The following is a 26056-nucleotide window of genomic DNA, read 5'->3' on the forward strand; positions in this document are numbered from 1 at the left end:
GATGTACAGATTATAAAACGTAGATTCACTCACACACACACACACACACACACACACACACACACACACACAGATTTTTACTGCTAATTGGCGTAGCAACATTGATCAATGTCAGGCAGGGTGTGGATGTGCAGAGACAGAGGCAGTCATCGGAAGAGAGGCGTTATCGGTCACAAAGAGTGAATTTTAAGGATTCCCCACGCTCCCCTGACTTTTGGCTAATCCCTGATTCAGTTACACTGAGAGGCAGGGCGTGCACTCACAAACACACACACACACACACAGAAATACAGGCACATAAATGGACAAAAGGTAGCTCAGTTTGCAGAAGAAAGATCGAAGGGAGGGAACAAGGGAGAGGGAGGAAACAAGGGGGGGTGTCAGGCAGGCAGAGGATAAAATTTATGAGAAACAAGTAGAGGGGGGATAAGAGACATGATAAAGCAAAGTAAGCAGAGAAGGACAAATAAGCTGTTCGAGGATACAAAAAGAATGATCAATAGAGAAGTGCAGCGAAGAAAGTCAGAGTTTGTGGACTAGGAAGGGAAAAAGGATCTGAGGAAGCAGGAAGACAGGGAATAACACAAAGACAGAACTCATTTCATTGAATATATTGAGACACCTAAAAATAGCAGATTAGCTCATTATAATGTATTACAATTTATTAGGCGTCTTTGCATTAATTTCCATAAAGATGAAGTCACAGTATAAACTGAAGGAATAGGTCAACATTTCGGGTCAATAAGAGAATTATATGAGAAGATTGATACCACTCTCGTAACTGTACACTAAATGTTAAGCTACAGCCAGCAGCTAATTAGCTTGTAGCTTAGCATAAAGAGCAGAAAATGGCTTAGGTTTGTGGCCAAAAGGAATGAAACATTTCTCTAGCCAGCATCTTTAAAGCTCATGTTATATGTACCAAAGTGCAAAAATGACAAGTTGTGGTTTTCAGCGTATCCTCATACAACAGTTTGTATGAACTGCTTCCCATGAATGGTGTTGTCATTTTATGTACTTATCAGAATTTCCCTCTTGGGTAAAAAAACTTTGGGATGTTTGAATTCTTTAAAACACAGTTGTCTTGGGCAGTGCTAAGCCCAGAATGTGTGGATGTATAAAGAAAACGTCATTCTGCATTGGAGGTGGACCCTGTCATTTCCATGAATGTTTCTCAGTAAAACTTGAAGTTATAAAAACTTGATTTCCAAGGTATAAAAATTATGGGGATGAGCCACATTATGGAGCCTTTAGAGCAACTGTTAATGTTATCAACCCTAATTAATCAAATCCTGTCACTTTGCGGTATGTATCCACTAACTGATAGATGTCTCTTTCACAGTGTTAATCTATGGGAAAAGTCCCTTTGGGCCTCATGGTATCACGTGACGGGCAAAGACTGTGTAATTCCACTTTTGGCCACTATGTTAAATTTGCCCATGCTGTTTTTGGGGACTTGCTACGTTGCAGCAACCATGCCCCTGCAAAATGGTGTTCGGAAGAAACTTGTTGTGATGCAACATTTGCTCGTGGTGAGCCCTGGCAATAAAATAGATAAATCCCTTCAATATAAAAGACAACATGAAACATTAAGAGATCTTTTGGGATTGAGGTTGCAAGCTCGAAAGTTGTTGTTCACACACCACTAAAGCGAGGTGTGGAGATAGGTCATGAGTGTGGTATCAATCTACACATCTAACTGTGAGAAAAAAGTAAATAAGCAGATTCCCCAAAAATGTTGAGTTATTCTTTTAGTGTAATTCTTTTGAAACTTCGTCAAACTTGGATGGTACTTAAACTTAAACTAAAACAGCTAAAAACTCTTGACTTTGCCTCACTGTCCCAGTCATTTTGGTGCTGACTACATCTCACCGAATATCTATTACCTCCCTGCTCTCTCTCTCCTTCCTCTCTGTCCTCCACCTCTTATTAGACTTCCGCTCCATATACAGCCTCCACTTTGCCTCTGCATCCCCTCCATCCAGCTCCATCCTTCCCCCTCCTCTCTTGTACGTAATGAATGAGGGAGCTCCTCCCGCTGGACAGAAGTAGGTCTCGGGAGGAGTGGGGGAGGTAGTAAAGGGTGAACGGGGACGACAGAGAACTGGCCAGAGGAGATACAGTCTGATGGATGGCCAAAGAGCGGCGGAAGAAAAAAGCGAGGGAGGAAGAAGAGGGAAGGAGGGATGATGGGGAGCTATCATTCCATTTCCCTTCTGTCTGGCTTCTTGATGATGAAGGCCATTACTCACGCAAAGAGTACCCCACTCCCCCGCGCACTGTCTGCTCTTTCTTTTTGTCATTCTTTGTCTGCCTTTGCTCACCCTCCCTATCTGTCTGTCATCTGTCTTTTGTTTTTAAAAGTTTTTTTATGACATACACTGTGCAGTTAAACAAACGACAACAAATGTGTCATAAAATATTCAACAATTAATCATTACGACTTATACGCTCAGATTTGTATTTCTTTCCTGATTTGTTATGGGTACAAAATGATGCCTCCATGGATCTAAAGTACTTTATTTTATTTTCTCTGAGATGATGCAATGCCATGTAGCCTAGTCGGTAGTAAAGATAAGTTATTACAGATTGTTGGGTCATCTTTTTGGGAGCATATATACACTATTTATGAAAAAGTACTTTCTCATAGGTCCCTGGATTATTATGAATCTGCCTGATGAATTGTTATCGGTACTGTATGTAATAGTGTTGATTTACTGTATGCTTTAATGTTATGGGTTATGGAGCCAGCAGAGAAGTCTGCTCTCAAGATCAACCGACATTGGCAGCATCACGTAGGCAGCACTTGCTTGACACCCGAGGCACACACAGAATGCACTGTAAAGAAAACAGAAGTATTAAATATAGTAGTATAATCTCTATAAACAGATATCTGCATACTTATTCAGAATCTGTAGGCTGTGGTACAAAATATTGGTATCGCAAGCATTTTGGTTTCCATTTGAAGTCTGAGTGGTATTGACCAATCACATTCTAGCAGATAACTGAGTGTGATTTCTTTTTTAAAATTTTAATTATAACTTACCCACTTACATTTTATTAAGGCATAAAGTTACGCATATTAAAGGTTGGCTGCTTTGAGTAACAGACTGTCTGCGAGGCCTCACAACAGTCTGTTAGTCAGATCCACCCCTCACTCTTCCACAGCTCGACTCTTTTGTCCAAATTTGGTCACTTCTGGCTCAGAAAAACCAAGATTGCGATGACCAAAATGTCAAACTCAAGGCTTCAAAACAGAAGTGCACAGACCAAAGGGTGATGCCATAGTAGCTACATCCAATACTTTATACAGTCTATGTACCTGTCTGAAGTTGCTAATCAAACCATAATCAGTGAGCAGCACATGGAAGAGAAGTCCTTGCCCTGTTGTTGCAGACGACAGCCGATAGGTTTCGAGATTGCTGTAGTAGTTACTAGGGTAAAACTGCGGTCGTCTGGTGAGATAAGGTGAAATACTGACTTGTGTGAACTCTGGATGATGCACACTGAATATATCTCCTGTTGAAAAAAGGAATTTCCAATGGCATGTTTTTTTTTCTTATGCAACACAATCATGTTTAATTCCATGTCAAACACTTTTGCTTCCCGCTTTAGACATGGCTAATAATGTTTTGCATATTTCTTGATAAACTACATAAACAATAAGCACTGAGAAAACACAACAATAAGCAGTGCCAAACAGAAAAAGACAACGAAACAAAACAAATATAATCTAAAATAAAAATAATTAATTACTCTCCATCTGGCTGACATGAAATGCACCACTTCCTGTCCTCCTACATGGGAAAGTTGCCACAGATACCTGACAGTAATATTAGGTAGGTTTTTATCAGCATGTGTGAAATCATTTGGTAAGGACTTAAGTGTGACCCGCACTCCAGCTTTGCAAAATATATTAAAGGCAGTATTTTAAAGTGAGATGGGCTTTAGTTTAATTGTGCATTTTGAACTTGCTGTGTCCACCTCGAAAATACTGTACTATGCATCAAAATTTACTCACCATCCGTCTGTGAATACTCTCAGCCCCCCAGGTCACTGGATTACGACCTTGCTGTTTGGTCTGAGAGCGCAAACAGCAGGTCTTGTTGCCTTTGACTTGATCTCAACAAAAATCTATTTGTCTTGTTAAATTTATCATATTTAATGATTGTCCAGGCATACGCAGCCTCCGCTCACTCCAATATTTACTCAACTATGTCAACATGAGGATTGTAGAAATGAGGGACTAAATCAGCAGGCCCGCAGCGGACGTTATGGCCAATCCAAAGATGAGGGAGAATTTTTACCCCCTCTTGTCCGCACTCAATCATCCACATGAGAGAGCGTTTCCACACCTCTCTCAACTCAATCTCAATTAATGATGGGGGGGCAAGCAGTAAATTTGGGTTATTAAAATGGCTTCAGCGCTCCATTGAGTTGGGTTAGAAGTATGTGTGTAATTAGGAAACGAGCAAACACACTGGAGCGGAGAAATGGAGTTGTTTTCAATTAAGGCCTACAAAGCAGAACAGTCTTAGCTGGTGGACCAGCCAGAACTTGATAGGGCTGATTGGTGCTTAAATTGACAGGAAGAGATCTCATTACGGCAGCAGGCAAAGATGCAAATAGTTATGGACCTGTGTCTATCACTTATTGAGATATGAATGTGTTCTGGGAGCTGCTTTTTGTGTCATTAACATGAAAGTGGCAGGGACATTGGATATTAAGCAACAAGAGTGTGTGCAAGTTTCATTTGTGTGTATGACATTTCAGCATACATAATCCCATTAAATGCAGTCAGTTATAGAGTGGAACGTTTGGCAGCGGTTCTGTGTTTTTCTGTTGAAAATCAGCCAAAGCCTTTGTTGTAGAGCTGGCACAGTCAGAGCATGAATGAATGGATTAGATATGAGACTAAGTCACACAAGAGAGACAGAGCTGAGGGGACAAGGAGTGGCTGTGTTTCCTGCCCATATGAACTGGCTGTGACTTTATTAATGTCCATATTAATTCCCTGAACACAGAAGAGTCTGACATGTTTTGGGGTCAGAGGAAGGTGTGTGAAGAGAGAGAGAAATTGAGTATGAGTGGAATAAAGACGGATATATACGACAGAATCACACTAATGCGGCATTGGCTGCATAATGATGGTACCGCTGTCATAAAAATTATCTGTGAATAAGACCACAGCAGCCACAACACTACACAGCCCATCCTGGTAGAAGTAATATATGGAATGTAATTACGGTATCAAGATATGTTGTTGGCAGAGTTTTGTGGGGCCACATTGTACAGAATTAGAATAATGTAATATGTGAGAAAATATGGTGATAGCAGCTTTACATTTGTCTCCTTAAATTAGGGTTGAAAGGCGTAAAACTGAGTGCTTGTATTAATCAAAAGAACTGCACCTGATTGCCCTTCTATGCCTACAAGCTTTTAAACCTTATGTTGCTGTTAATTTGGGTTATATTTGAGCTAATTATGTGAATTGGGGAATGTGAAGGGCAGACTATCACTATTCAAAAGATTCAGGGGATAGTTTGGATCTTTTGACGAGGGGTTGTATGAGGCACTTATCCAAAGTCAGTGTATTTCTTACACAAGATGTCAGTTGGCTATCCCAGTTTGGAATAGCTGGTAACTATAGCCAACTGTAGGGGATATATTGTCAGAAATTGAATATAATATATTAAGTATGTGTTCTTTTTTTTGTATCACCTGACAGTGAGAATTGTTGTGTTTTTGTTACTTTTGAATGAGCCATTTATATCTACACAGGGAGTGGGTCCTCATCCATGGGGTCCACCATGTCACACTGCTCTGTTATGCTACAGTAGCCCAGAACAGGAAAAAAAAACACTGGCTTTAGATGGGGCCTTTCACATTTTCCTGTCAGCTATGTCAGATGCTAGATGCCAGTGAATCCTACTGTGTGCGCCTTAAGGTGCACACTATGTTGAGGATATTTTCAGCAGACAGCCCTTTTCCATTGGAAAGCATTTAACGACTCTAGTTTCTCCAACTTTGCTCTCGTCAAAGCCAACAGACTTCATTGACAAAGACAGTAATGATACCTCGCTGAACACAGGAGCTGCTGGTCTACCACTGTCTTTATCAGTTAGTTTGTCTTTGCTATTAGTAACTTTGGATTCACCAAAGTCACACAATAACAAAGTCCTACAATAACACAAAAATGCCCCCAAACAAAATATTATCGTTGTAACAGTTGCAGTAGTAAACATGTCCTTAATTCTACGAAAAGGTCACCATTATGCTATAAAGGTTTGTGGTGAGGTTTAGGCACCAAACTAGGTGTTTTCTTTTTTTTTAAACATTATAGTTTGTCTTTATGTAGTATGTCATGTGACAGATGTGCCATATGTCACCTTACATACATCGCTTGCATAATATGCAACACATACTAGCACACTGTGCTACGTTGTTATTAAATGAAATCTCCTTTACTAGTTGAAAGTCCTGTGCTTGTTTGACCCGCCGACAATAAATGCAAGTATGGGTCATAGAAAGCTTCTTGCATGTTGCCTTGATCTTAATGGCAATTTTTTTGGTAAGAACGGCCTGCATCCCCAGCAGCAGATTGCATAGCCTCTGTGGTAGTACTGCTGCTCACTTATCCAAACTGGGGGTGTGCTTACTACCATCCACTGTATGTAATACACTGACTATGAATAAGTACCTCATGCAACCCCACTTCAAAAGATCAGTGCTATCCCTTTGAGTGGTTAAAGTAAACATGCACATTTTTGGCTTTTATCTGCAATAAATGAGAGATGATACTGCAGGCTACATAACACTGTATAAACCCTAATAAGCTGCTTTCCATTACTTCATTTGCACTCTGCACGTTTTATGTGTGATTTACTACACTACCAGAAGGGCTTTTGTTGCAAACTGCATAAGAACACATCATCCCAGCTAATTTCACGTTAATGAGAAAATCCAGCATGTTGCATATTTAAGTAAGCTAGAGCAATTACAAGGTGATTATCTGAAAAAAGGCAATAAAAAAGTAATGTTCCAACTTTGGTCCTATTGTACCTCAGGAAATTAAAACACAAACATACACATACACCCACACTCACTGGCTCTGTTTTGCTGATATTGTACAAGCGTGCACACACACACACACACACACATACATGCTACAGTAAAGCCCATGGGTTGATATAAAGTTTCTTGCTTCTTGTGTGTTTCAGTTGCGTCCGGGCGAAGCCTTCACTGTGTATCACACCAGTCCTACTCTGTCCAGTCTGTCCAAACCTGTGGTGCTGTGGACTCAGCAGGACGTCTGCAAGTGGCTTAAGAAACACTGTCCTCACAACTACCTGACCTATGTTGAGGCCTTCTCCCATCACGCTATCACAGGTACTGTACACAACACATGAAGATGCATCATTTCTTATTGAAATCATGAGTGACTGATTATGATTCTTTTGTATTAATTAGCGCAGCGCATGTACAAAATGACTTGTTTTGAACAGGTTGATTGCTTTGCCTCCAGTATTGCTGCTTGCAGTTTTCTTGAAAACCGCTCAACCAAAAAATGTCACACTGTACTGCAGCTCCTCGAGTCCTGAGCAGCACACCCATCATGACATAGTTGCGTCCTCTAGCTTGGTCACAGTTAGCTATGTGGAACCAGGCTATTTCTGGGAGCAATAGCATTGATTTTCAAACATTCCACAGTGCACTTTTTTGAGTTGTTAGCAATAACTTATATGTTCTCATCCCAACTCGTCACATGGTGCTGCTTTGTTAGTGACCTTCATTACATTACGTACTGTTTACACAACATGAGCACAACACGAGCTATCACGATGGTAAGGATTAGGCAACAAAGTAGAGGATGGTTAAGTTTAGGCAAAAGAGGCACATGGTAAGGTTTAGAAAAAAAAAACTCACATCCACACAAGAAGCCAACACTGGAGACTCATCCACCTCCTTTCCTAAAAGCCCTACAATGCACTCCTGCTCCTTATCGTCACCGGCAATGTTATAGCCTGATGCTGTCCTTCAGCATTTCATGTACACACAACCTGTTCCATATGGCCGCGTTCTCAAGAGATGCTACTTGTGCATGTATGATGTAGCACGTCATTTTTTGACATGTAGGGCCACTGATCATTGTTTTTCGACAAATAGGAAGTGAGAATGTGCCTGTTTTGCAAAAAATCAAAGGGCAGACATACAGGCAGATATAGGCTCCTTCCAGTTTAGTTCATTAGCTCATTGTCATTTTCATCAACTATTAATAGAGCAGAACTGGAGTGATCTTATAGATGTTGTTGCTTGCTTGCGTGGTATCCTCAGACCTTGTCTATTAACCTCTGCTCCTTTCAATAAGCACAGCAGTGATGCTCCTGTGGACTAAGACATTGCAAACCAAATGCCATACAAGGCTTACCAAATGTCACACAAGTTTTATTTTTAGGTTCGTGGTTCCACAGCTTTGCTTTTTCAACTGGAAACAGGTTTACACCCAAATCTCTCGAAAGGAGATTTAAAAGGCATTCATGTGAGGTAACGAAGGGAGTGCAGCCTATTTTTGGAGAAGAAAGGGAAAGCTGCAGAAAAAAAACGGTGGGTTATCATCTTTCGAGTTCAAACAACCCCCTCCCCACACACACACACACACACACATTTATTTGTTAGCAAGCCCACACAAATGCATGCAAATGCAAGTACACACAAACCCAATAGACACACATGAGCAGGTGCATACAAAAACACACAAATGCACATTTATTCGCGCACATTGACAGACCAGACGGTAGAGCAGTTTCTTTTTTAGCGTCTCACAGAGAACAGATTGCTGTTCTGCGCCGTAGGGTCAGCCACCACTCGCTTACATTTGCATGCACACACACACACACACAGGCGGAAACACACACACACTAGCTTCAGGGTTTACAATGCTGCCACCGTCATAGTTACAGCAGCTCTGATCTGATCATTTTTATTTATGTATTCTCAAACCGAGAGAAGAAGAAAGAGAGGCTTGGATCCAATTATCCTTATGTATTCACTTGATGATGTCCAGCTGGATTTCATTTAGTCTGGGTTATTAGCTACTGTGTTTTCTTGTGCAAATGTTGGTTGAATATGTGTTTTTGTTTTCGATGCATATGGTCGCATCAAAGAATCCCATCCATAAATGCTCTACGTAGAAAGTCTCTGCAGTATTTCATACACAGAAGGATGTTGGATCTCACCAACAGCCAAGTAATGGATTCTGTGTCTGTATCATATTAGTTCAGTGACCCAGAAGTAATTGTGTCTCTCGCCGTGTCTCAGTAAGGGCACCATTACAGTGGAACAAGCTGCCTGAGGAGATCACTGTAAAGCTCCTTCAGTGTTTCCTGCTTTTATATTTAAAACAAGTGTGTAAAGATTCATTTTTTTCCACACCGTATTTATTTTGTCACAGCTGTTTTTATTGTTCTGTCTGTTTTTATTCCTGATATTGTAGGTAGTGGTAGATTAGATTCAGATATTTCCGTTGGGTGTTATCAAAAGCAGGAAATAGGCTGTCAGACTGTGTGTGCAATGTAATTCTAATACTGTTGATGTGATGTATGTGGAGCTCGTGATAAATTAAGTTCCTCATATCACACCTGTGACTGAATGTTTTGTTGAAGTAACCCAATCGCCCGAAAAAGTGTTGGATTATTATGTAGCAGATACTTCGAAACTTAATGTTTAGTTAACATTGTGGTTAACTTGTGGATATAGGTTTAGGCACAAAAACACCAGGTAATGATTAGGAAAAGGCCATGTTTTGGCTTAGAATAACCCCCTGTTTTGGGGCAACAATCCCCCCCTAGAAAAGCGGTTTTGTCTCTGTAAAAAAAAAAAAAAAATGCAGAATTAGACGGGGCTGGCAATACACCCACAACTGCTTTTCATGCAACTTTCCTGGCAGGACAAGCAATGGTGTCTTGGTAAAAAAAAAAAAAAAAAACATTCCCTTGGGGAGCCACTATCTCAGTGATAATTGGCTACAAAGCACCCATTTTGATAGCCAAAAAGCAGATGGAAAAACATCAGTGACTCACTAAATCACAACCAATTTTGTTGTTTGTTACTTTTGAACAGTGATCTGCAGCTTGGCAGGTGTCTAGCTAACATGCCATCCACCATCCTCTTCACTCACTGATGACAAAGTCAGCTCATTTACTTTGTCACTTTAAAAAAGTTAACATGATACGAATGAAAAAGGCTGGTTAAAGAATGACTGTCGAATTTCTTCATTTATAAGTTTAAGTGTAAATTTAAGTATCAAGGATCTGAATATCGAACTTCTAGCACTCCTGCAGACTTTGTTTTAGCAGTACTAGCAGCTGCAGCAGACCATAAGTAATGCGTCACATTACACTCAATATCTACACATTGTAAAAGTTTAATGCCTGGCAGTGAAAACGGTGGCATGGTATGTGTGTGTGTGTGTGTGTGTGTGTGTGTGTGTGATTAAGTGACGGAGGCTCTGTTTTTACTCGGTATCAATAATGTGATCTGCAACTAGACGGGATATCAGAATAATAACACTTGATCGCGGCTTATGTTCACTCTAGCTGTTTTTATTTAATGCATTTTTTTCTTGTCAACATTCTGCCAGCATCGTGATAACAAAATTGCAAACATACTGACGGTCAGCAGGTTCGTAGACTTTGGGTGTCAGACAGTCAATGAACTGTCACGTGCTGTCCTCAGCTCATGCACAGATACTTTCTCATGACTGCAAGCTGAATAGATTGTATAGATTAAAGACTGAGATCTGATCAAAAAACGAGACAAACCACCTCCAGATGTGGTTTTGCAGACCGGATTGCATTCCATCTGCTGCTGCATGAATTTACAGCTTGCGGTAATATTTTATTTTCCTTATCATGGTAATATATATGGACACAGGTCACAATTTTTTATCATGTGTGAATTGCAGATGAGGCAGATAAGATGAAGACAGAACATACAATATTGTGGAAAAATAGTTGGCTATGGGCTACACACTTGCCTCGCTGCTCCTGTATATACAAGCTGAAAAATATAAGCTACAGTATAAGCCTTCAGGGACAGCATGGACTGAATTGCTCTGCTATCAAAGGTTTAATCTAAAGGATGTTCTTTTATAAGGAAGTCTTTACCTTCCTCCCTCTCGAATTGCTTTTCAGACAGTTTTAAGTGTCATTATTGTCTTATAGGCAAGGCAGAACTGCCTCCCACTTGCCCACAGACGTCGTTAATAAGCAATTTATTTTGTAGCCAAATTGAGAGAAGCGATCTCTATTGAAACAGCTTTTGTTTTTGTGTCTCTTTTCTCCCTTTGACAGCACTACTCTCCCTATCTGCAGGCAATTATTAGGAGCTGTATTAAGTCTGTCTGAGGGGAATTGATTTGAGCTCTATTCATCTGCTTTGTCTCATTTGTATACACACACAAATGCACGCACACACACACACACACACACACACACACACACACACACACACACACACACACACACACACACACACACACACACGCACCAAGGGCAGTGGTTTTTCTAGGACGTACTGGTACTGCTGTCGGCAAGCACACACCAGAGGGCTGTTGGAGAGATGGGTTGAAGAGGTTGATGAGTGTGTATGCGCAGATAGAAGTGTGTGGAAAAAATAACTGTGCACAAAATAAATAGAAAATTATTGTTGTTGTATCCCCTGGATAGTTTCGCTCACACAAAATGGGTTGTTCCACTCTGTGAAAGAAACAGAGAACACCTGGACTCGAAGGAAAAGTAAATAATCTGCTTTTAAACTACATGTACACACACACACATGCGCACACATACACATATCCATTAAACCATTACAAAAGCTAACTGGTTTGTCATGGTTTTGTCTCCCGGGGAGTGGAGACTAGCACACAGTGGAGGTAGCTATTGTCTGTATTGTTCCAGCCCATCTGGTTGTAAGGCGAGGACTGCCTGACAGTTCTGTCCTAATTTGGCTTGCCTAGCTTCAGTGAGAGCTATATATCATATCTCAAAGAGTTGGGATGTGGAGGAAAAAAAAATCATAATTACTGCTGCTTCCTGATATAATGTTCAGTAGTCTGCCTGCTGCCTACAAAGTACCAATCCCTTAACTTTAACAAAGCTTTCTTAACTAAAAAAGTTTCCTTAATCCCTGAAGATGGAGAAAACTGGACAAGTACAAACAAGTGCATCTTGATAACCAACATCTGACTCCAACTTCAGTACCACTCTTGAGAGCTTGAATTCAATACTGAACTTTCTAAACGTTCAATACTTTCATCAAATGTATTTTTCGAGCTGAAATCCTATTTTACTGCGCCTCCAGAGGGCACATGCAGTTATATGCACTGTGGAGTGCTAGTTACATAAAAGAAGAAAATGAAGATTGGAATAGACAGCGCTGTAGTTTGACTTGTGAGAGTGCATCGGTCAGCAGATGAGTCAACTGAGTCATACATATGAAAACATGGGAAGGCTCTCTACAAGTCCACACGCAAAAATGAGATCCATCAGTGGAATATCAAATGTTAAGGTGCCAGCAAAGATCAACAGAAGTGCCTTTCAGATGTTGGAACAGCTTTTAATATCCTTTCCCCCCATAACTTAATGTTATACGGTGGTATAGGTGAATACTCGATTCAGATTGGGTGCAGAGTGTAAATAAATTCCTGATTTAGAACACCTGCCAAGTAGATCCAGTGAAGCTGTCTGTCTACAGTTCAAAATGAATGCTCTAGCTACATAATATCTATCTAAAACAAGTTACCATAGAAACAAGGACATAGTCAAAGTCTCTGTTTACAATTTATTGAATATTTTGAAACATCACTGCCAAATCATCTGAATGCTACAGGAATGTGACTGTAGCACACAAGCTGTAAGAGGCACACTGCCCCTCTGAGTTTCGTGTTACTTTGTAAAACATAAGCAATTATCTCACGTCCCATCAGCTATATAGAATGTGAAGGTACATCACACTAGGTGGGTTTCCATTAACCCTCAAATTGCACAAATGTCAATGTCTATAAAACTCCAATTTATCACAAAAAAGTTTTTAAGCTTGCATAATCTGGAATGTCAGGCGATCCGAAAAAGGAGTTTTTCACAAAACTGCAATGCAAACACTTTTATCGGTCACGATATGCAACAAAGAATCACATGACACTCTTAAAATTGAACTGACTCTGACATGATGCAGCAGGCGCTACAAGAGGTGTTATTGCGTTGCATAACTCTTCCAAAGTTGAGTTGAGTTTTACAATTCCTCTGTAAAAATGGTGGACCATCACCTCCTAGAAATCCCTCATACATGGCCGCTCCCTCATAGAGGGGGCTTGCCTTTCCAATATCACTCGCATAATACGCCTACATCACCTTCGATTGGAAATAATGACGGCTAGTGTGGTGGCAGACATAGACATAAACCTGCTGATGTTTTGAAAATCCATCGCCATGCTTCTTGGAATGTTATTGTGAGAAGAGATGTCACATAACATCTCAAGAGAAGTCACATGACATCACTCAGTGGAAACGCCATCATTTTAGGGTCTGGATTCAACACACTGTTTAGCCAATTAGCACACTGACAACACAAACTGATGTTGAATGTACAAATAAAATTTACAGTGAGCTAGCAACAAATAATGGAAACAATCACGAACCCTTTCTGTTACAGACCTCAATGGCTAAAATAAATCTCACCTAATATTACAAGTTTGTTTCAACATCACTCCCTCTTTACTTTGTTTACTTGCCTCATTTCTGTTTCTCTTCCTGTGCCCTGAGCTGAACTGCCAATCACATTGATTTTGTTCACTGAGAGGCTTCGCCATTTCTGTCACCAATTCAATGTGAGTGTAAAAAATCAGACTATGTCCAACAAGGGCTTATGGTGCGGGATACAGTGCAAGAACTAGAGAGACAGACACTCGCCAACAGTCTGACATTAAGCGATGGCTGACCATTCAAGATGTCCTTCATTAAGAATGGCCTCCTCAGCCAGAAACTCTCTGAAACCAACAATCTGTTATTCACATCAACTTCACGTGGTGATTAGCCAGGTGTGTGGTGATAAAGTTAGCAGGGTTTGAACTTCCTTTAGCTCCCTTATATCCTTTTCTATTGACTATTTCTGTCAGTTTTCCGAGTACAACAATATGAATGCCTTGCAAGAAGAGACAGTCTGTAGAATGTGCACTCTCAGTCCATACATAAAGATTTTTTGGGTCTTGCTTCTCTCGGTGGTGGTTGTTTTTTACCCTACTTTTGAGCATGATTGTTATGTGCTCAGATGATGAATGTCATCATTTGCGGATTTGGTCAGACGATGCGCTGTATAGACTAGTTCTTGAGACCATGACCCAGCCCCTTGTCTCACATAAACAATGGACCAATCCCAAATATTTATTTCTTGTGTATTTTAGTGTTGTATTAGCATCAGTTTTAGGCAACATGGGCAAAAAACTGAAGAAGTACCATACCTATGTCACCGGTATGTTATGTATGTATGGCTTGGGGCACATTACATTAGTTTTTACAGTTAGTTTTAGAAGCACTTAGCCCTGGCCTAAGTCCACTGAGGGTCACAACAGACCTACCTCAGTCCATCACTCTATTACACACATAAATCTGTTCTCCACCCTCCAGCCTGTTTTTATGAAATATGACTACTGACTCTGTTAAAGATATTTATATTTAATGGGCTCTGCAAGGGGACAAAGGGCGTACGACTCTTTTCTCCTTTCATTTACCTTTCCTTTGTTTTTGTCTCTTTTGTTCTGTTCTTTTCTTGCTTCATGTCTCTTGCATTCCTCTTACAGACATGCGTATTAGCTGCTCAAGATAAATAAAGAAACAACAAACATGGTTTAATGATTGTGTCCCGTTATCTACATTTTGTATCTGTGTGTAGATATGTGTGTGAGAGACTCAGAAAATACAGTTTACTATGTGTATGAAATATGCAAAGAAATACTGTACAGAATTAGAGGGGAAAAACAGAGACACAGAGGATGCACTGAAGTCCAAGGGAAGGAAATAGGAATGAATGGAAAGATGTGGAGAGTGAGCTGCATGAGTAATGAGTCTAATTATGATTTGGGCATCGTACAGAGCTGCTGCAGGTATGATGGATTCCTCCTCTGTCTGCACCGGTGAAGGACATAGCTCCCTAACCCATAGTAACCTCTGTGTGTGTGTGTGTGTGTGTGTGTGTGTGTGTGTGTGTGTGTGTGTGTGTGTGTGTGTGTGTGTGTGCGCGCACGCCTGTATTACCACACATGAATACTTAAGTTTTTCATATTGCCTTTGTGTTTGTGTGAGTGCAGCTTGGTTGTAAAAGTTGTTTACTGTGGGTAATGGTATGTTAAATGTGTGAGTCCCCAGGGTTAACTTCCAACTCTGTAGTAAAACTCCAGCCAGCCTCCTCATGCCTGCCTCTTTACTAAAGAGTACTACTAAAAAGGAAACATTTTACCAATGCGAATTAGAGGTGGATCTACAACATAATTGCACATGCAATAAATAGGCTCTCATATTAATACAGTCAAAGTGCACTAAGTGGGGGCTGCACATATCTCTTCCTTAAATTCAGAATTAGGATAAAGAGGGGGTGGCTGGTGATTAGAAATTATTTTGTTAGAACAGCAAGGAGTTTAAAGGGACAGTTCAACCCCAAATAAAAAATACACATTTTTCCACTTACCTGTAGTGCTATTAATCATTCAAGATTGTTTTGGTAAGAGATGCTGAATGTTGGCGATACCAGCCATAGTCTGCCTTCTTTCAAATGGAAAGGAAATAGTTGGCACTTGGCTTGTGGTGCTCAAAGTGAAAGAGACATTGCTGTTGTCCCTGTCATATGTATCTTTTGGTGCTTTTAGCACCTCAAGGCGAGTGCCATTTAGTTCCATTATATTCCAGACAAGACAGACATCTCTATAGCTCATATCTCTCCAACATTTGAGGTTGAACTGTCCATTTAATGTATCTTGAATCTATCTTCACCTGTAAAGGAAACTGTGGTGCTGTATCCTGTTTGTGGAAACAATCAAAAGTCTACCCACTGCAACTTTGTGCTTTTGACACATTCACAAGGGATTGTACATGGAAAAATGAACTCTTTTGGAATTGATCTCACCACCTGGTTGACTGAAATGACAAATATACATGGACTTAATGAAATTACTTGAGGAAAGATCATTTGAGAAAGTAAATCCATCTACCCCTTCTCCTGGCAGGACGGGCATTGCTGCGTTTGAACGGGGAGAAGCTAGAGAGGATGGGAATTGTCCAGGAGACACTGAGGCAGGAGGTCCTCCAGCAAGTCCTCCAGCTGCAGGTCAGAGAAGAGGTCCGCAACCTGCAGCTCCTTAGTAGAAGTAAGTAACAAGATGGCGTGTGTCAGAAACCGTGTTTCTGTGTATCTCTGAGTAATTGTGGGTCTTTTTTGTGAGAGAGGAAAAGATAAAGAAACCAGCAAATAAGTGCAGAGCAGTTGGGTTTGGCTAAATTGAAAGGAGGCAGTCTGAGAGCATGCAGGCCTGCTGTGACAGACGTGGAGTCGGACATCGAAGTGCAATTGTTTGTGGCTGTGTGAGGTTTTATTGATGGGAGTTCTTGATTTGCTGCCCTGCCTCTGAATGATGGCTTCGGTAAACACTTTTATTATCCAGCCATCAATAAACTGGCTCAGTCAATCAATGCTGACCTGGATCCAGCCGTTGACGTCGCTCTCTTTTTGCAAGTCTGTTTTGGCTGTTGTTGTGCTTGTTGTGGGTGGTTGTTTTCTGTGTGCAGTGGTGGCTACGAGTCATCAAAGTGAAATGTCCATACAATTTCCTTTCTCCAAAAATGGTTTTGAAACGTTGCCTGGAGATTGCCTAAATCTTTCAGTTCTTCAACATTGCTCCCTGTAGGCACCTGGATGAATACTACAGGTGTCTATCGAACAGAAGAGAAGTCAGTTTAAGTCCGGGTAAAGCACAAATAAATACATATAATGAGGCAAACCACAGAAAAATCATTTATTAACCACCCAGCCAGATATAAATCACCAAGTCTTCAAGATTATGTTTCAAAACTATGGAAAAAATGAGCAGTATTCTCTGCTTTGAGATTCTTGGGGCATGTCCACTGAAGAAGCTGAACTTATGTTATGGTTACTAGGACTAACTACCATAATATTACATATTACTGTCTGTTCATCCCCTGTGTGTAAGCGGTGGTTTGCTACCTTCTACAAGCCCTCTTAACTTGTTCACTTGAATAAACGCGTGAATAAACAATTCTATAAAATGTCAGAATCATATAAACATAAGCAGGATATTCATTGCTAATGAGCTTTCAGTCGTTAAAGCCAGAATCAACTACCTGCCCTAGCGTCAGTTACTGCTCAATGATTTGGGCGTGTACTCTGTGCTAATGTTAGCTTCTGAGCGAGAGTCTATCGCCGTGGAGCTCGGCTCTTGTTCTCCGGTTCAGGATGCTTTATCATGGTTAAGCTGCTATCAAGAGTCTGTCGCTGTGCGGTGGCTCATTCTTTGGAACACCCAAGTGAATATGTTCATTTTTAGCCCCTTAACTGGCGAGATGCAATGATGCACTGACACTAATTACCATCCATCTCCACCTAAGCAGCACTAAAAAATCAATCCAAATTTGTCTACTCCAAGTTTGAAAGAGAGACTGTATAAGCAAGGGGTAAAAAAAAGTAATCACTGTAAAGTTTACACAGACCTCTATCCATGCTGCGTTCAACCATAGACTGTATGCTTCCTACTGTTTACCTGTTTGCGAACCTGTCCGTGATGTCAAACATGACACACAAAAAACAATGCACTAACATTCAGAAAGGCCTATTGTTCGCTGCAGAGCCGTGTACTCAGGGCTGCTCTACTGGTGGTGGTAAAGCAGTCTATAGCTTATTTTTAGTGGATTAACCTGTGTTTAAACAAACGGAGTGCACGTACTAAGTTTGGTGGAAAAAGGGTATGAGGTAGGATCTGCTACTTCCCAACTGATTGTTTTTGGTATTTATACAGTGGTGATTGATTATGTAAAGGAAGGCTCCAGTGCATCATAGAGCAGACTTTTAGGCCCGCCAAAAAAATATGGACTCAGAAATGGAGAAAACTGTCTACTGTTACTTTTCACATTTTCAACAAGATTTTTTTTTACATTTATGTGTTAAGAAAGAAATCACTTATCTTGTTTTTACTTTAACTTTAAATCCAAGTGCAAATTTATATTTTTAACTCTTCAGTGGTATAACACCATAGTAAAGCAATGTTTAATGTTTAAATTGATGAGAAGTGCCATAGTTTTTCATTTCGTTTTGTGATTTTGTATTCAAAGCCAAATGCACTGAGCACCTTACAGCTATTTCACTCAGGTTTTCCTTTGGGCACCATAATCTTCAAGATCATGACCTATATTCAGCAGCAGCATTGTGGCTGAGCTCATGTCTCGAATGAGAGAGAATATATAGCATTAAAGGGGAAATGCAACATGCTTGTTGCTTTAGTTGTTTCCAATATTTCCTAGTGGCTCAGTACTAGCAAGGATAAAAACATGTCTGAAAATTTTAACTGGAACTCAATGGTCAGCAGAACATTTTCTGCAAATATAAGAAATAAAAATAACTGCACAGCCATTTCCTCTCAATGATCCAGTCTCCCTCAACATAAGTGCGTCTGACTGAAATAGAGTATTGTTAGTTCAGGCAGAGCAATGAGGCTGTTTATGCCATCAACTGATCATTATGAACCAATGGTGTAAGGGCTCTCACAATCACCAGTTACATTCAAACAAGTAAATGAAGTGGTTTCTGCAATCTGTCGAGCTTAGACTCCCTTTCAGATCATTCATGCTGCTCATACTGTTATTGGGTTTTTTTTCCACTTCAGTCTGCTTTGAGGTAAGAGCTTGACAGAAATGATATAAATAACTCTGCGTTTGATGCCCATTTTAATCTATCCATGACCCACCTTTGGGACCTGAGAGTGTTTTTGTAGACTGAACATCGACTGCATGCTGAGCCAGAGATTTTGTGAGAGCGCTAGATCCCCACAGCAATATCAAAAGTGTGTGTGAGAGAGAGAGGGAGACAGAAAGAGATGATGACATAAAGATAAGGAGCATAGTGGTGCAACCGTATATATATATATATATATGTGTGTGTGTGTATATATATGTATATATTAAAAGCCAGATACATAAACAAACTCTGAAAGCTGACATTTAAAAGCATAATCTTTTTGTCTGAATAGCCCAACACAAAATGAACAAAGCATTTTCAAAAAAGAAATCAGGAAAATGATAAACTAAAATCAAATGGCAAAACGTATGTGTCTGAATGATGGGCAAAAACAAATTTTAAAAAAGTTATTGTTCCTTGAATTAACAAAGAAAAGTGATCAGAACCACTTGGATCTCCAACTGCAATTAAAAAACAAAAGGAGCTGTCAGAGAAGAAGGCTATAGCCAGTGTGCAGGACTAAGCTCCATAAAAACAAAGAGGGTTATAGACACCACAAACCAAACAACCTTTATTTGACCTGAAACAGAAGATCAACCCTGCTAAGCAATAAGTAAACTACATACAGTATCTCCACAGCTTTAATTATCTTTTAGCATCTTGGCTTTGAAGTTTCACTAGAGAGTGACAGGATACACAATGAGGGAGAAATAAGGATGATATGCGGCAAAAGACTTTTTTACACAGAGACTGAGCTGTAAGGCTGCTGAAAAGTCCTTTCTTTATTTTGCTTTTGCAGTTTTACACAGAACCAAACAATGCGGCACCATGTTATCCCAATGTGTGAATTAAGATAGCATGCCGGCATCCAAGATGTAAAAGAGTCTTGCCAGCCTCTAGTGTGACATATTATGTGTTGGCAGTACTTTCTAAACAATAACAATGGCATAACATAGCAAAAAAAAAATTTACTGTCCCTGTTACATGGCAGCTAATCTTGTCTTCTGCTCAGAGGGTAAGGGGCTCCCAAACCTGATTGTCTGCCCAACTTGCAGACATTTTCAGCTGCTGTTCTTCTTCTTCGAGTTAGCTGCTAACTGCTGCTCGCTGCATTTTAAATCTCACACACATATCACGTTGTCAAAACGTCACACTCGTTCTGTCCTGCTCGCTGTCCCTTTCATCACAGATGTTAATTCTGTGCTGTTACTGTGAGCTAAAAGGCGAGACAACTCCGTCCTGTCCTTCTGTACCATGATTTTACCTTTTATAATGAGCGGCAAGGTGGAATAACACTTTCCCACCTTAAACAGGCGTTGTTAAAGGGGCTAAAGACTCAAACCAGTTGCAAGTGCCTTTAACCAGTGGAAGGACACCCAAACTCACTCAGTTTTATTTTTTAATGTCTTATCGTTTTAGCTCATTCCTCTTGGAAACTTTGTGATAATTGTTTTTCATGACATTCATGTCAATCAAGCATGTTGAACCGATTAAAACTGAATTAAATTGAGAGAAGAACACAATTCACAGGTAAGGAGAAATAATTAAATTGCTGTTGGACACTTCTATTAATAGAGCAATGCAAATGTAATTTGCCACTTCAGCAGGCTCTGACTCTAAGCTATAAGGGCAAGCTAATTTGGTGGTCTTATAAAACACCTGAGGTTCACAGGGTTGGAGGGTATTCAGAGGTGATAATGGTAGGACGCAGTGGGAAGCGGCTGGAGGGGTGATAATGGGGGCTGTTTTAGTGCTGAGTGTGATGAGGTGGTGATGAGGTGGTACACGAGGGCAGAGGCGATAAAGGTCTGAGTGTGGACTGCACATTAAAAAAACAGTTTACCATAAAATGACCTGTCCCAAAGTCATCTACAGCGTGACAACTGACACTTCAGCAAAGTCACACAACTAGCAAGTTTACCCATGTTTCAGCATCTCAGCCTATACTTTCAAATTACCTGAGTGAGGTCTGTCCAAAACTAATATTAAGGCATCACATTTCTCTGAACTATTCATGCAGTAATGACCTTGTACGTAACATGGCTCTAGTCCACTAGTTTGGTTCAGACTGAAATATCTCTGAAATATCAACTTTTGGATAGATTGAATAGAAAAATCGTTCGTGGTCCCCAGAGGATGAAGTCAACTGATTTATGCGATCTCCTGACTATGATCATTGCTGTTTTAAAAACATGGTTAATGTTCTGAAATGGTCACAATTGCATCAAAACTACTTTGTTGTGTTTTGGCAATAAAACTGCTTAATTATGTTGAGAAAAAAAGATAATTTTGTTTCTATAATAATGTGATGTGACCTATGTCATGTGACATGTCCAGAGCCGTCCTTAAGGAGGTTAAAAAAGGGGAAAGCTCTCCGTGGCTGGGGGGTTGCCATGGAGGCCAGCAATAATCATCATATGACCAAATTTTATTCTATTTTTTTTCCTGTTTTAATGTCCTGTTTGTTTTTTACCCACCCATCCATCCACACCAATCTCGCCCCATATGTGGACATTGTCGCTCTTTATACTATGTCAGCTGACTTCCTCTTTAGTTCCTTTCATAATCACAATAGCCACTAGAGGTTACCACATAACAATAATGTAAATATATCGAGATAAGCAGCTTGTACAGACAACCTATGTGGTCATATTTTGGAGGACAGTCGTGTTGAGAAGCAATCGTGATGGTGGTGGAAGGATGAGGGCTAGAGGTGAGAAAGAAAGAGCTGAACTTGTCGCACAGTAGCTGATGCACCTGCGGGCTGTTTTATTCCACACAAAATGACACTTCCAGCCATTTTTCCTGAACGATTCTCCCAATTCTAGTGTGATTTAGTGGAGCCTTGTATCATACCGCCTGTCAAGTCTGATTCATCTGCAATGGATTTACCAAAGATTAAATATTGATCTCACAATAACTGTTGAAAAGAGGATGAAAATACAAATAAGCTTGAATGTGACGTGAGACACATTCATGTCTGATCTGAGCCACGATAGCACGATTTACCACAACCTTTACAAGAGTGACATCAGCAGCTTTGTAAAATGCACTCTTCAGTCATTTCTTAAACCTTTACAAGGAATAAGTGCTCTCTCAGTGTCGCTCCAACTCCTTTTGAAAATAAAATATGTGATCGAAAATTAAAAGGACAATTGGTGGAAAAGAGCAGAGAAACACCTGAGGGATAAGATTTCAATATAGAGAGGGAAGAAAGGAGGATCAGCGAGCTGTAAAAGGGGGAAAGAGCACACAGAGCTGCGATTGGAGGTGAGATGTTTAAGAGATAGAGAAAATACAGGAGCTGAGATCAACAGATCACAGAGATACAGAAACGAGACGGGTAAAGAGGTTAATGAGGGAACACGGATAGTGAAAGGAGGCTTGCTCTGACAGCACTTTGATTCCCTGGCTGTGGGGCTCTGTACTCTCAGCTCCATGCTAATCTGTCTGGAGCAGGCTCACTTGCTCAAAGCACTGTAATATCATTTCACACTTAACATGAAATCACATTACTTCTGTTGCAAATTATTGTTGAAAATGCTGTTCTCCACACAATAACCAAAGGAAAACATGACAGTATGAATTTAAAATATTTCAAGTGTCTGTGACTGAGAGAGATTGTATTTTTTTGTCTGATGGAGTCTATAGAAAATGTGGAAAGGTGTATTTGTAGATTATCTCCATGTTTTACTGAAGTTTTGATGCATACATGGAGCGATTTCATGAGGATTTAACAACAAAATTTGTATTAAAGGGGCACACCAATTTAGGACATGAAATCAAGCTTGCTCATCATGGTGAGGACCACTCATCCTGTCGAAAAAGTTGCACAGTGGCTTACATGATGTCCTCAAGGTCGTCTACAGTTTGGCTTGAGACTTAAAGTATTTGACAGGACATCTGTATTGCAAACTTATGGAGGCCCATTCTGCCAATGTGACGGAAAAAAAGATTATCTGTACGTTATTGAAATGAGACACTTTCTTAAAATAATAATATATCTCAAAATAATGAGAAATAATATTAAGTCAACATTTCATTAGAAACTTTCTCATCATTTGTATTATATTATTATTTCAAGTCATTATACGAGATAAGTCAGTATTCAAGATAATTCATCATTTTGAAAAAAAAATCTCATTATTTTCAGATACTAAGTCATCATTTTAAGATAAGTAAGTCATTATTTTGAGATAATTAATTATTTATTTTACAAAGGTTCTCATTGTTTTCAGGTACTAAGTCATAGTTTTGAGAAAGCTTCTCATTGTAATGACTCAAGATCTTTTTGTCTTCATCACAGTTGTGGAAATGGGCTGCCCTGAAAAAACACAGGTGTGGAGATGGAAAGATACTATTGAGTTGAATTATGGGAATTGCAGGATTCAGTGTTTTTGGATTTGGACCCATTTTGAGACTAAAAGTGAGGATCTCTTGCCCTCCGTTTCACCAACTTTGACCATTCTTTTTTCTAATCTGTCACTCAAGTCCCAGAACTTTATGGAGTGCAATACTAAATTTCAAGTTTCTCTTTAAGGTTAACTGCAACGTCTTCTAAGGTTAGCTGTTTTGTTCTCTCTAAGAGTAGCTCTGTGTCCTGAGGCTCAGAAGAGCACATGAACTCTTTTCTTTCCTTCCTCACTTAACGGAAACACTTCTGAGAGTGCTGTCTGACGGGTATTTCTGAATGGCTGCTCTTTCACCACTACCACTGAACACATGAATGGAACCATGTTTTCATGGACAACAGCACACAGCACAGCATCTGAAACGTTGAGATGCTTTGTGCGTTTCACTTACAGGAAGGAATAAGTAGAGTACAGCAAACATTTTCTGAAAGGAGCTCAAACTCTGAGTGGAGGAAGTTAAGTTCTTTCACAAGTTGGATGTGACATTTGTGCATGTTTGTCATATGAAATGGTGGGTAGAGAGTTAAGTTTAGGTCATAAAAAAGCAAGTTTGATTTAACCCTGCAGGCACAGAAAGTTTCACCAGTAGAGTTTTTGGGCTCTTGATAAATATGTAATGTATTTAGATGCGAATCTTCATGAGATTTTATCATACATGCATAACAACAATATTGACAGAAACTTTTGAAGTTATATTTTACAATGTGTCTGCTGTAAAATACCACGAGATAGCTGAGATGGAGTGCTAAGTATCCAACCCACACTATTCACAGCAAAAAAAAAGGTTAAACTCGTTCTGTACTCTTCTTTTCCACCCAAAAATGAGCTTAGCAACTGTCATATCTACCTGCAGAGCTTTGAAAAGTTTTGATGTTCATATTATCAATGCTGGGATGCATTTTAACAAACACACTATTGAAACTGTAACTCCAAGAAACAAACTTTTTGCAGCCACATTTCAAGTCCAAAAGGGGTGTGTTTGAAACTAAAAACATATATGTATATATATATATATATATAAATTTTTGTGTTCACTTTAAACTCAGGGCAAAGTTTCAGGTCATAAAACTTTTAATAACAAATAACAAACTTGCACAAAGTTTGAAGAAAGAAAGTTGACAAAAGTGTAAACAAAACAACAACATGAAGTCTAAAAATTTTAAAAAGAGCGTCAAAGTTGAATGTGGATATACAGTACATAGGCCCATCCACCACCTCAACCCTTAGTGCTACAGTTTGCTTTGCATTATTTCACAATATATTTATGTCTCCTCTTGTATATAACTCTTTCATGGTTGTGAAATATGTTCCCTCGCTACCTTTGTGCATGAATCTTGTATTTGTTAGGCACTTCACTTACAGTATTTCATGTATTTCAGCAGACAAGGCTCTGTTGTATTAGTCAGTCAGTAAAAGGTAAGGACGCTGACTTCCATAGCCCAGAGATATAGCATCTATCAGAGTTGTGTGAACCATGCAGGGGTTGTTGTAACATCTGGAAAGCTTTGGGAGGGAGAATTCAGATCAGAGCCCAGTGGGGGATCTGCCCTCCTTATTCTGCTTAGCCTCTGGTTGTTGGTATATCTTTATGATTAACTGTCAGTCCCTCCTTCCTTCACAACACATCAAATTTTCATCAAAGTCGGCGGATGCCTTTGTGTGTAACCATCTGTCGTGTTTCAGAGTCTGCGCTAATTAGCTGAAACAGGATGACCAGCCCCTCACCCCTATACCCAAGTCAAAAGATATGTTGTCAGCAGCACTTTGGTTGCCGTGGGAAATTGTCTTAGTAACCTTGTTGCTCTGAAACGCTCCTGTGATGTTACTCGTCCTCGCAGAGCTTTACTCAGAGCTCCGTGTGGCGCCTGCCAGCTGAACTGTAGCTCTGAATTAGAATATGAATGAAACTCTGAGCTTGACAGACAGGGGAAAAGGAGGAACATGTCATTTCGCCTCAGCTCAAATTTTGCCCGCTTGCCACTCTCCTACCCGCCTCTCCTCCTCTGCTGCACCTAGGCTGTGACGACTCCATTGGGAGCTCATTTAAAAGGGCTTCCATCAGAGAAGTGTTTTTTTTTTGTGTGTGTCTGCACGAGCCTCTAGTCATATCCATGCCTCTCCATCCTCCTGTCTCTCTCTATCGTTTCCTGGTTCAGGTTCACTCCTGTGCCGCGTTACATCTGTCTGTGTCTAGAGACAGGTGGCGCGTCCTCCTCGGCTATCAGGAGAGGGGGGCTTAGAGCCGAAATGCCAGCAGTCTGGGAGAGGAAAGTCTGCCTTCCCACTGACTCCCTGTGTCATTTCAGGATGGAACGAACTGGCTAGTTGTCAGGGAAACCACCTGGTCGCATCTGTTGTTTCGAGAGAGAGAAAAAAAGATGATGACATGGAGGAAAAAAGGCTTTTTATTACACACTGATTAGCTTAATGTCAGAATTTCTACCCTTTGTCATAAAGCTATTATAGGCCTGTGTTACAGTTTATAGGGAAACATCAGAGTAGAATGATGTAGTAGAAATATATACAATAGGATTTGTGTGTATTATACACTTAGCTGTACATCTGTGCTGTAATGGCATTTGATGATAAAACACCTTTATTTTTTCTTTTCACAGTTTATATGTCATTGTTTC

The 26056-nt window shown here is 40.1% G+C and overlaps 1 protein-coding gene across 1 annotated transcript in view; it reads left to right on the forward strand.

Annotated features, from left to right (window-relative positions):
- The window catches only part of samd10b (sterile alpha motif domain containing 10b), a 65732-nt gene that overhangs the window by 37792 nt on the left and 1884 nt on the right, over positions 1-26056 (forward strand). Inside the window, exons 3-4 of the mRNA XM_042492266.1 lie at positions 7221-7389; positions 16274-16414. Coding sequence (XP_042348200.1) covers positions 7221-7389; positions 16274-16414 — 310 coding nt within the window. The remainder of the gene's footprint in view (positions 1-7220; positions 7390-16273; positions 16415-26056) is intronic.

Source organism: Plectropomus leopardus, chromosome 8 (genome assembly GCF_008729295.1).
Source record: "Plectropomus leopardus isolate mb chromosome 8, YSFRI_Pleo_2.0, whole genome shotgun sequence".
Classification (NCBI taxonomy): Eukaryota; Metazoa; Chordata; class Actinopteri; order Perciformes; family Serranidae; genus Plectropomus; species Plectropomus leopardus.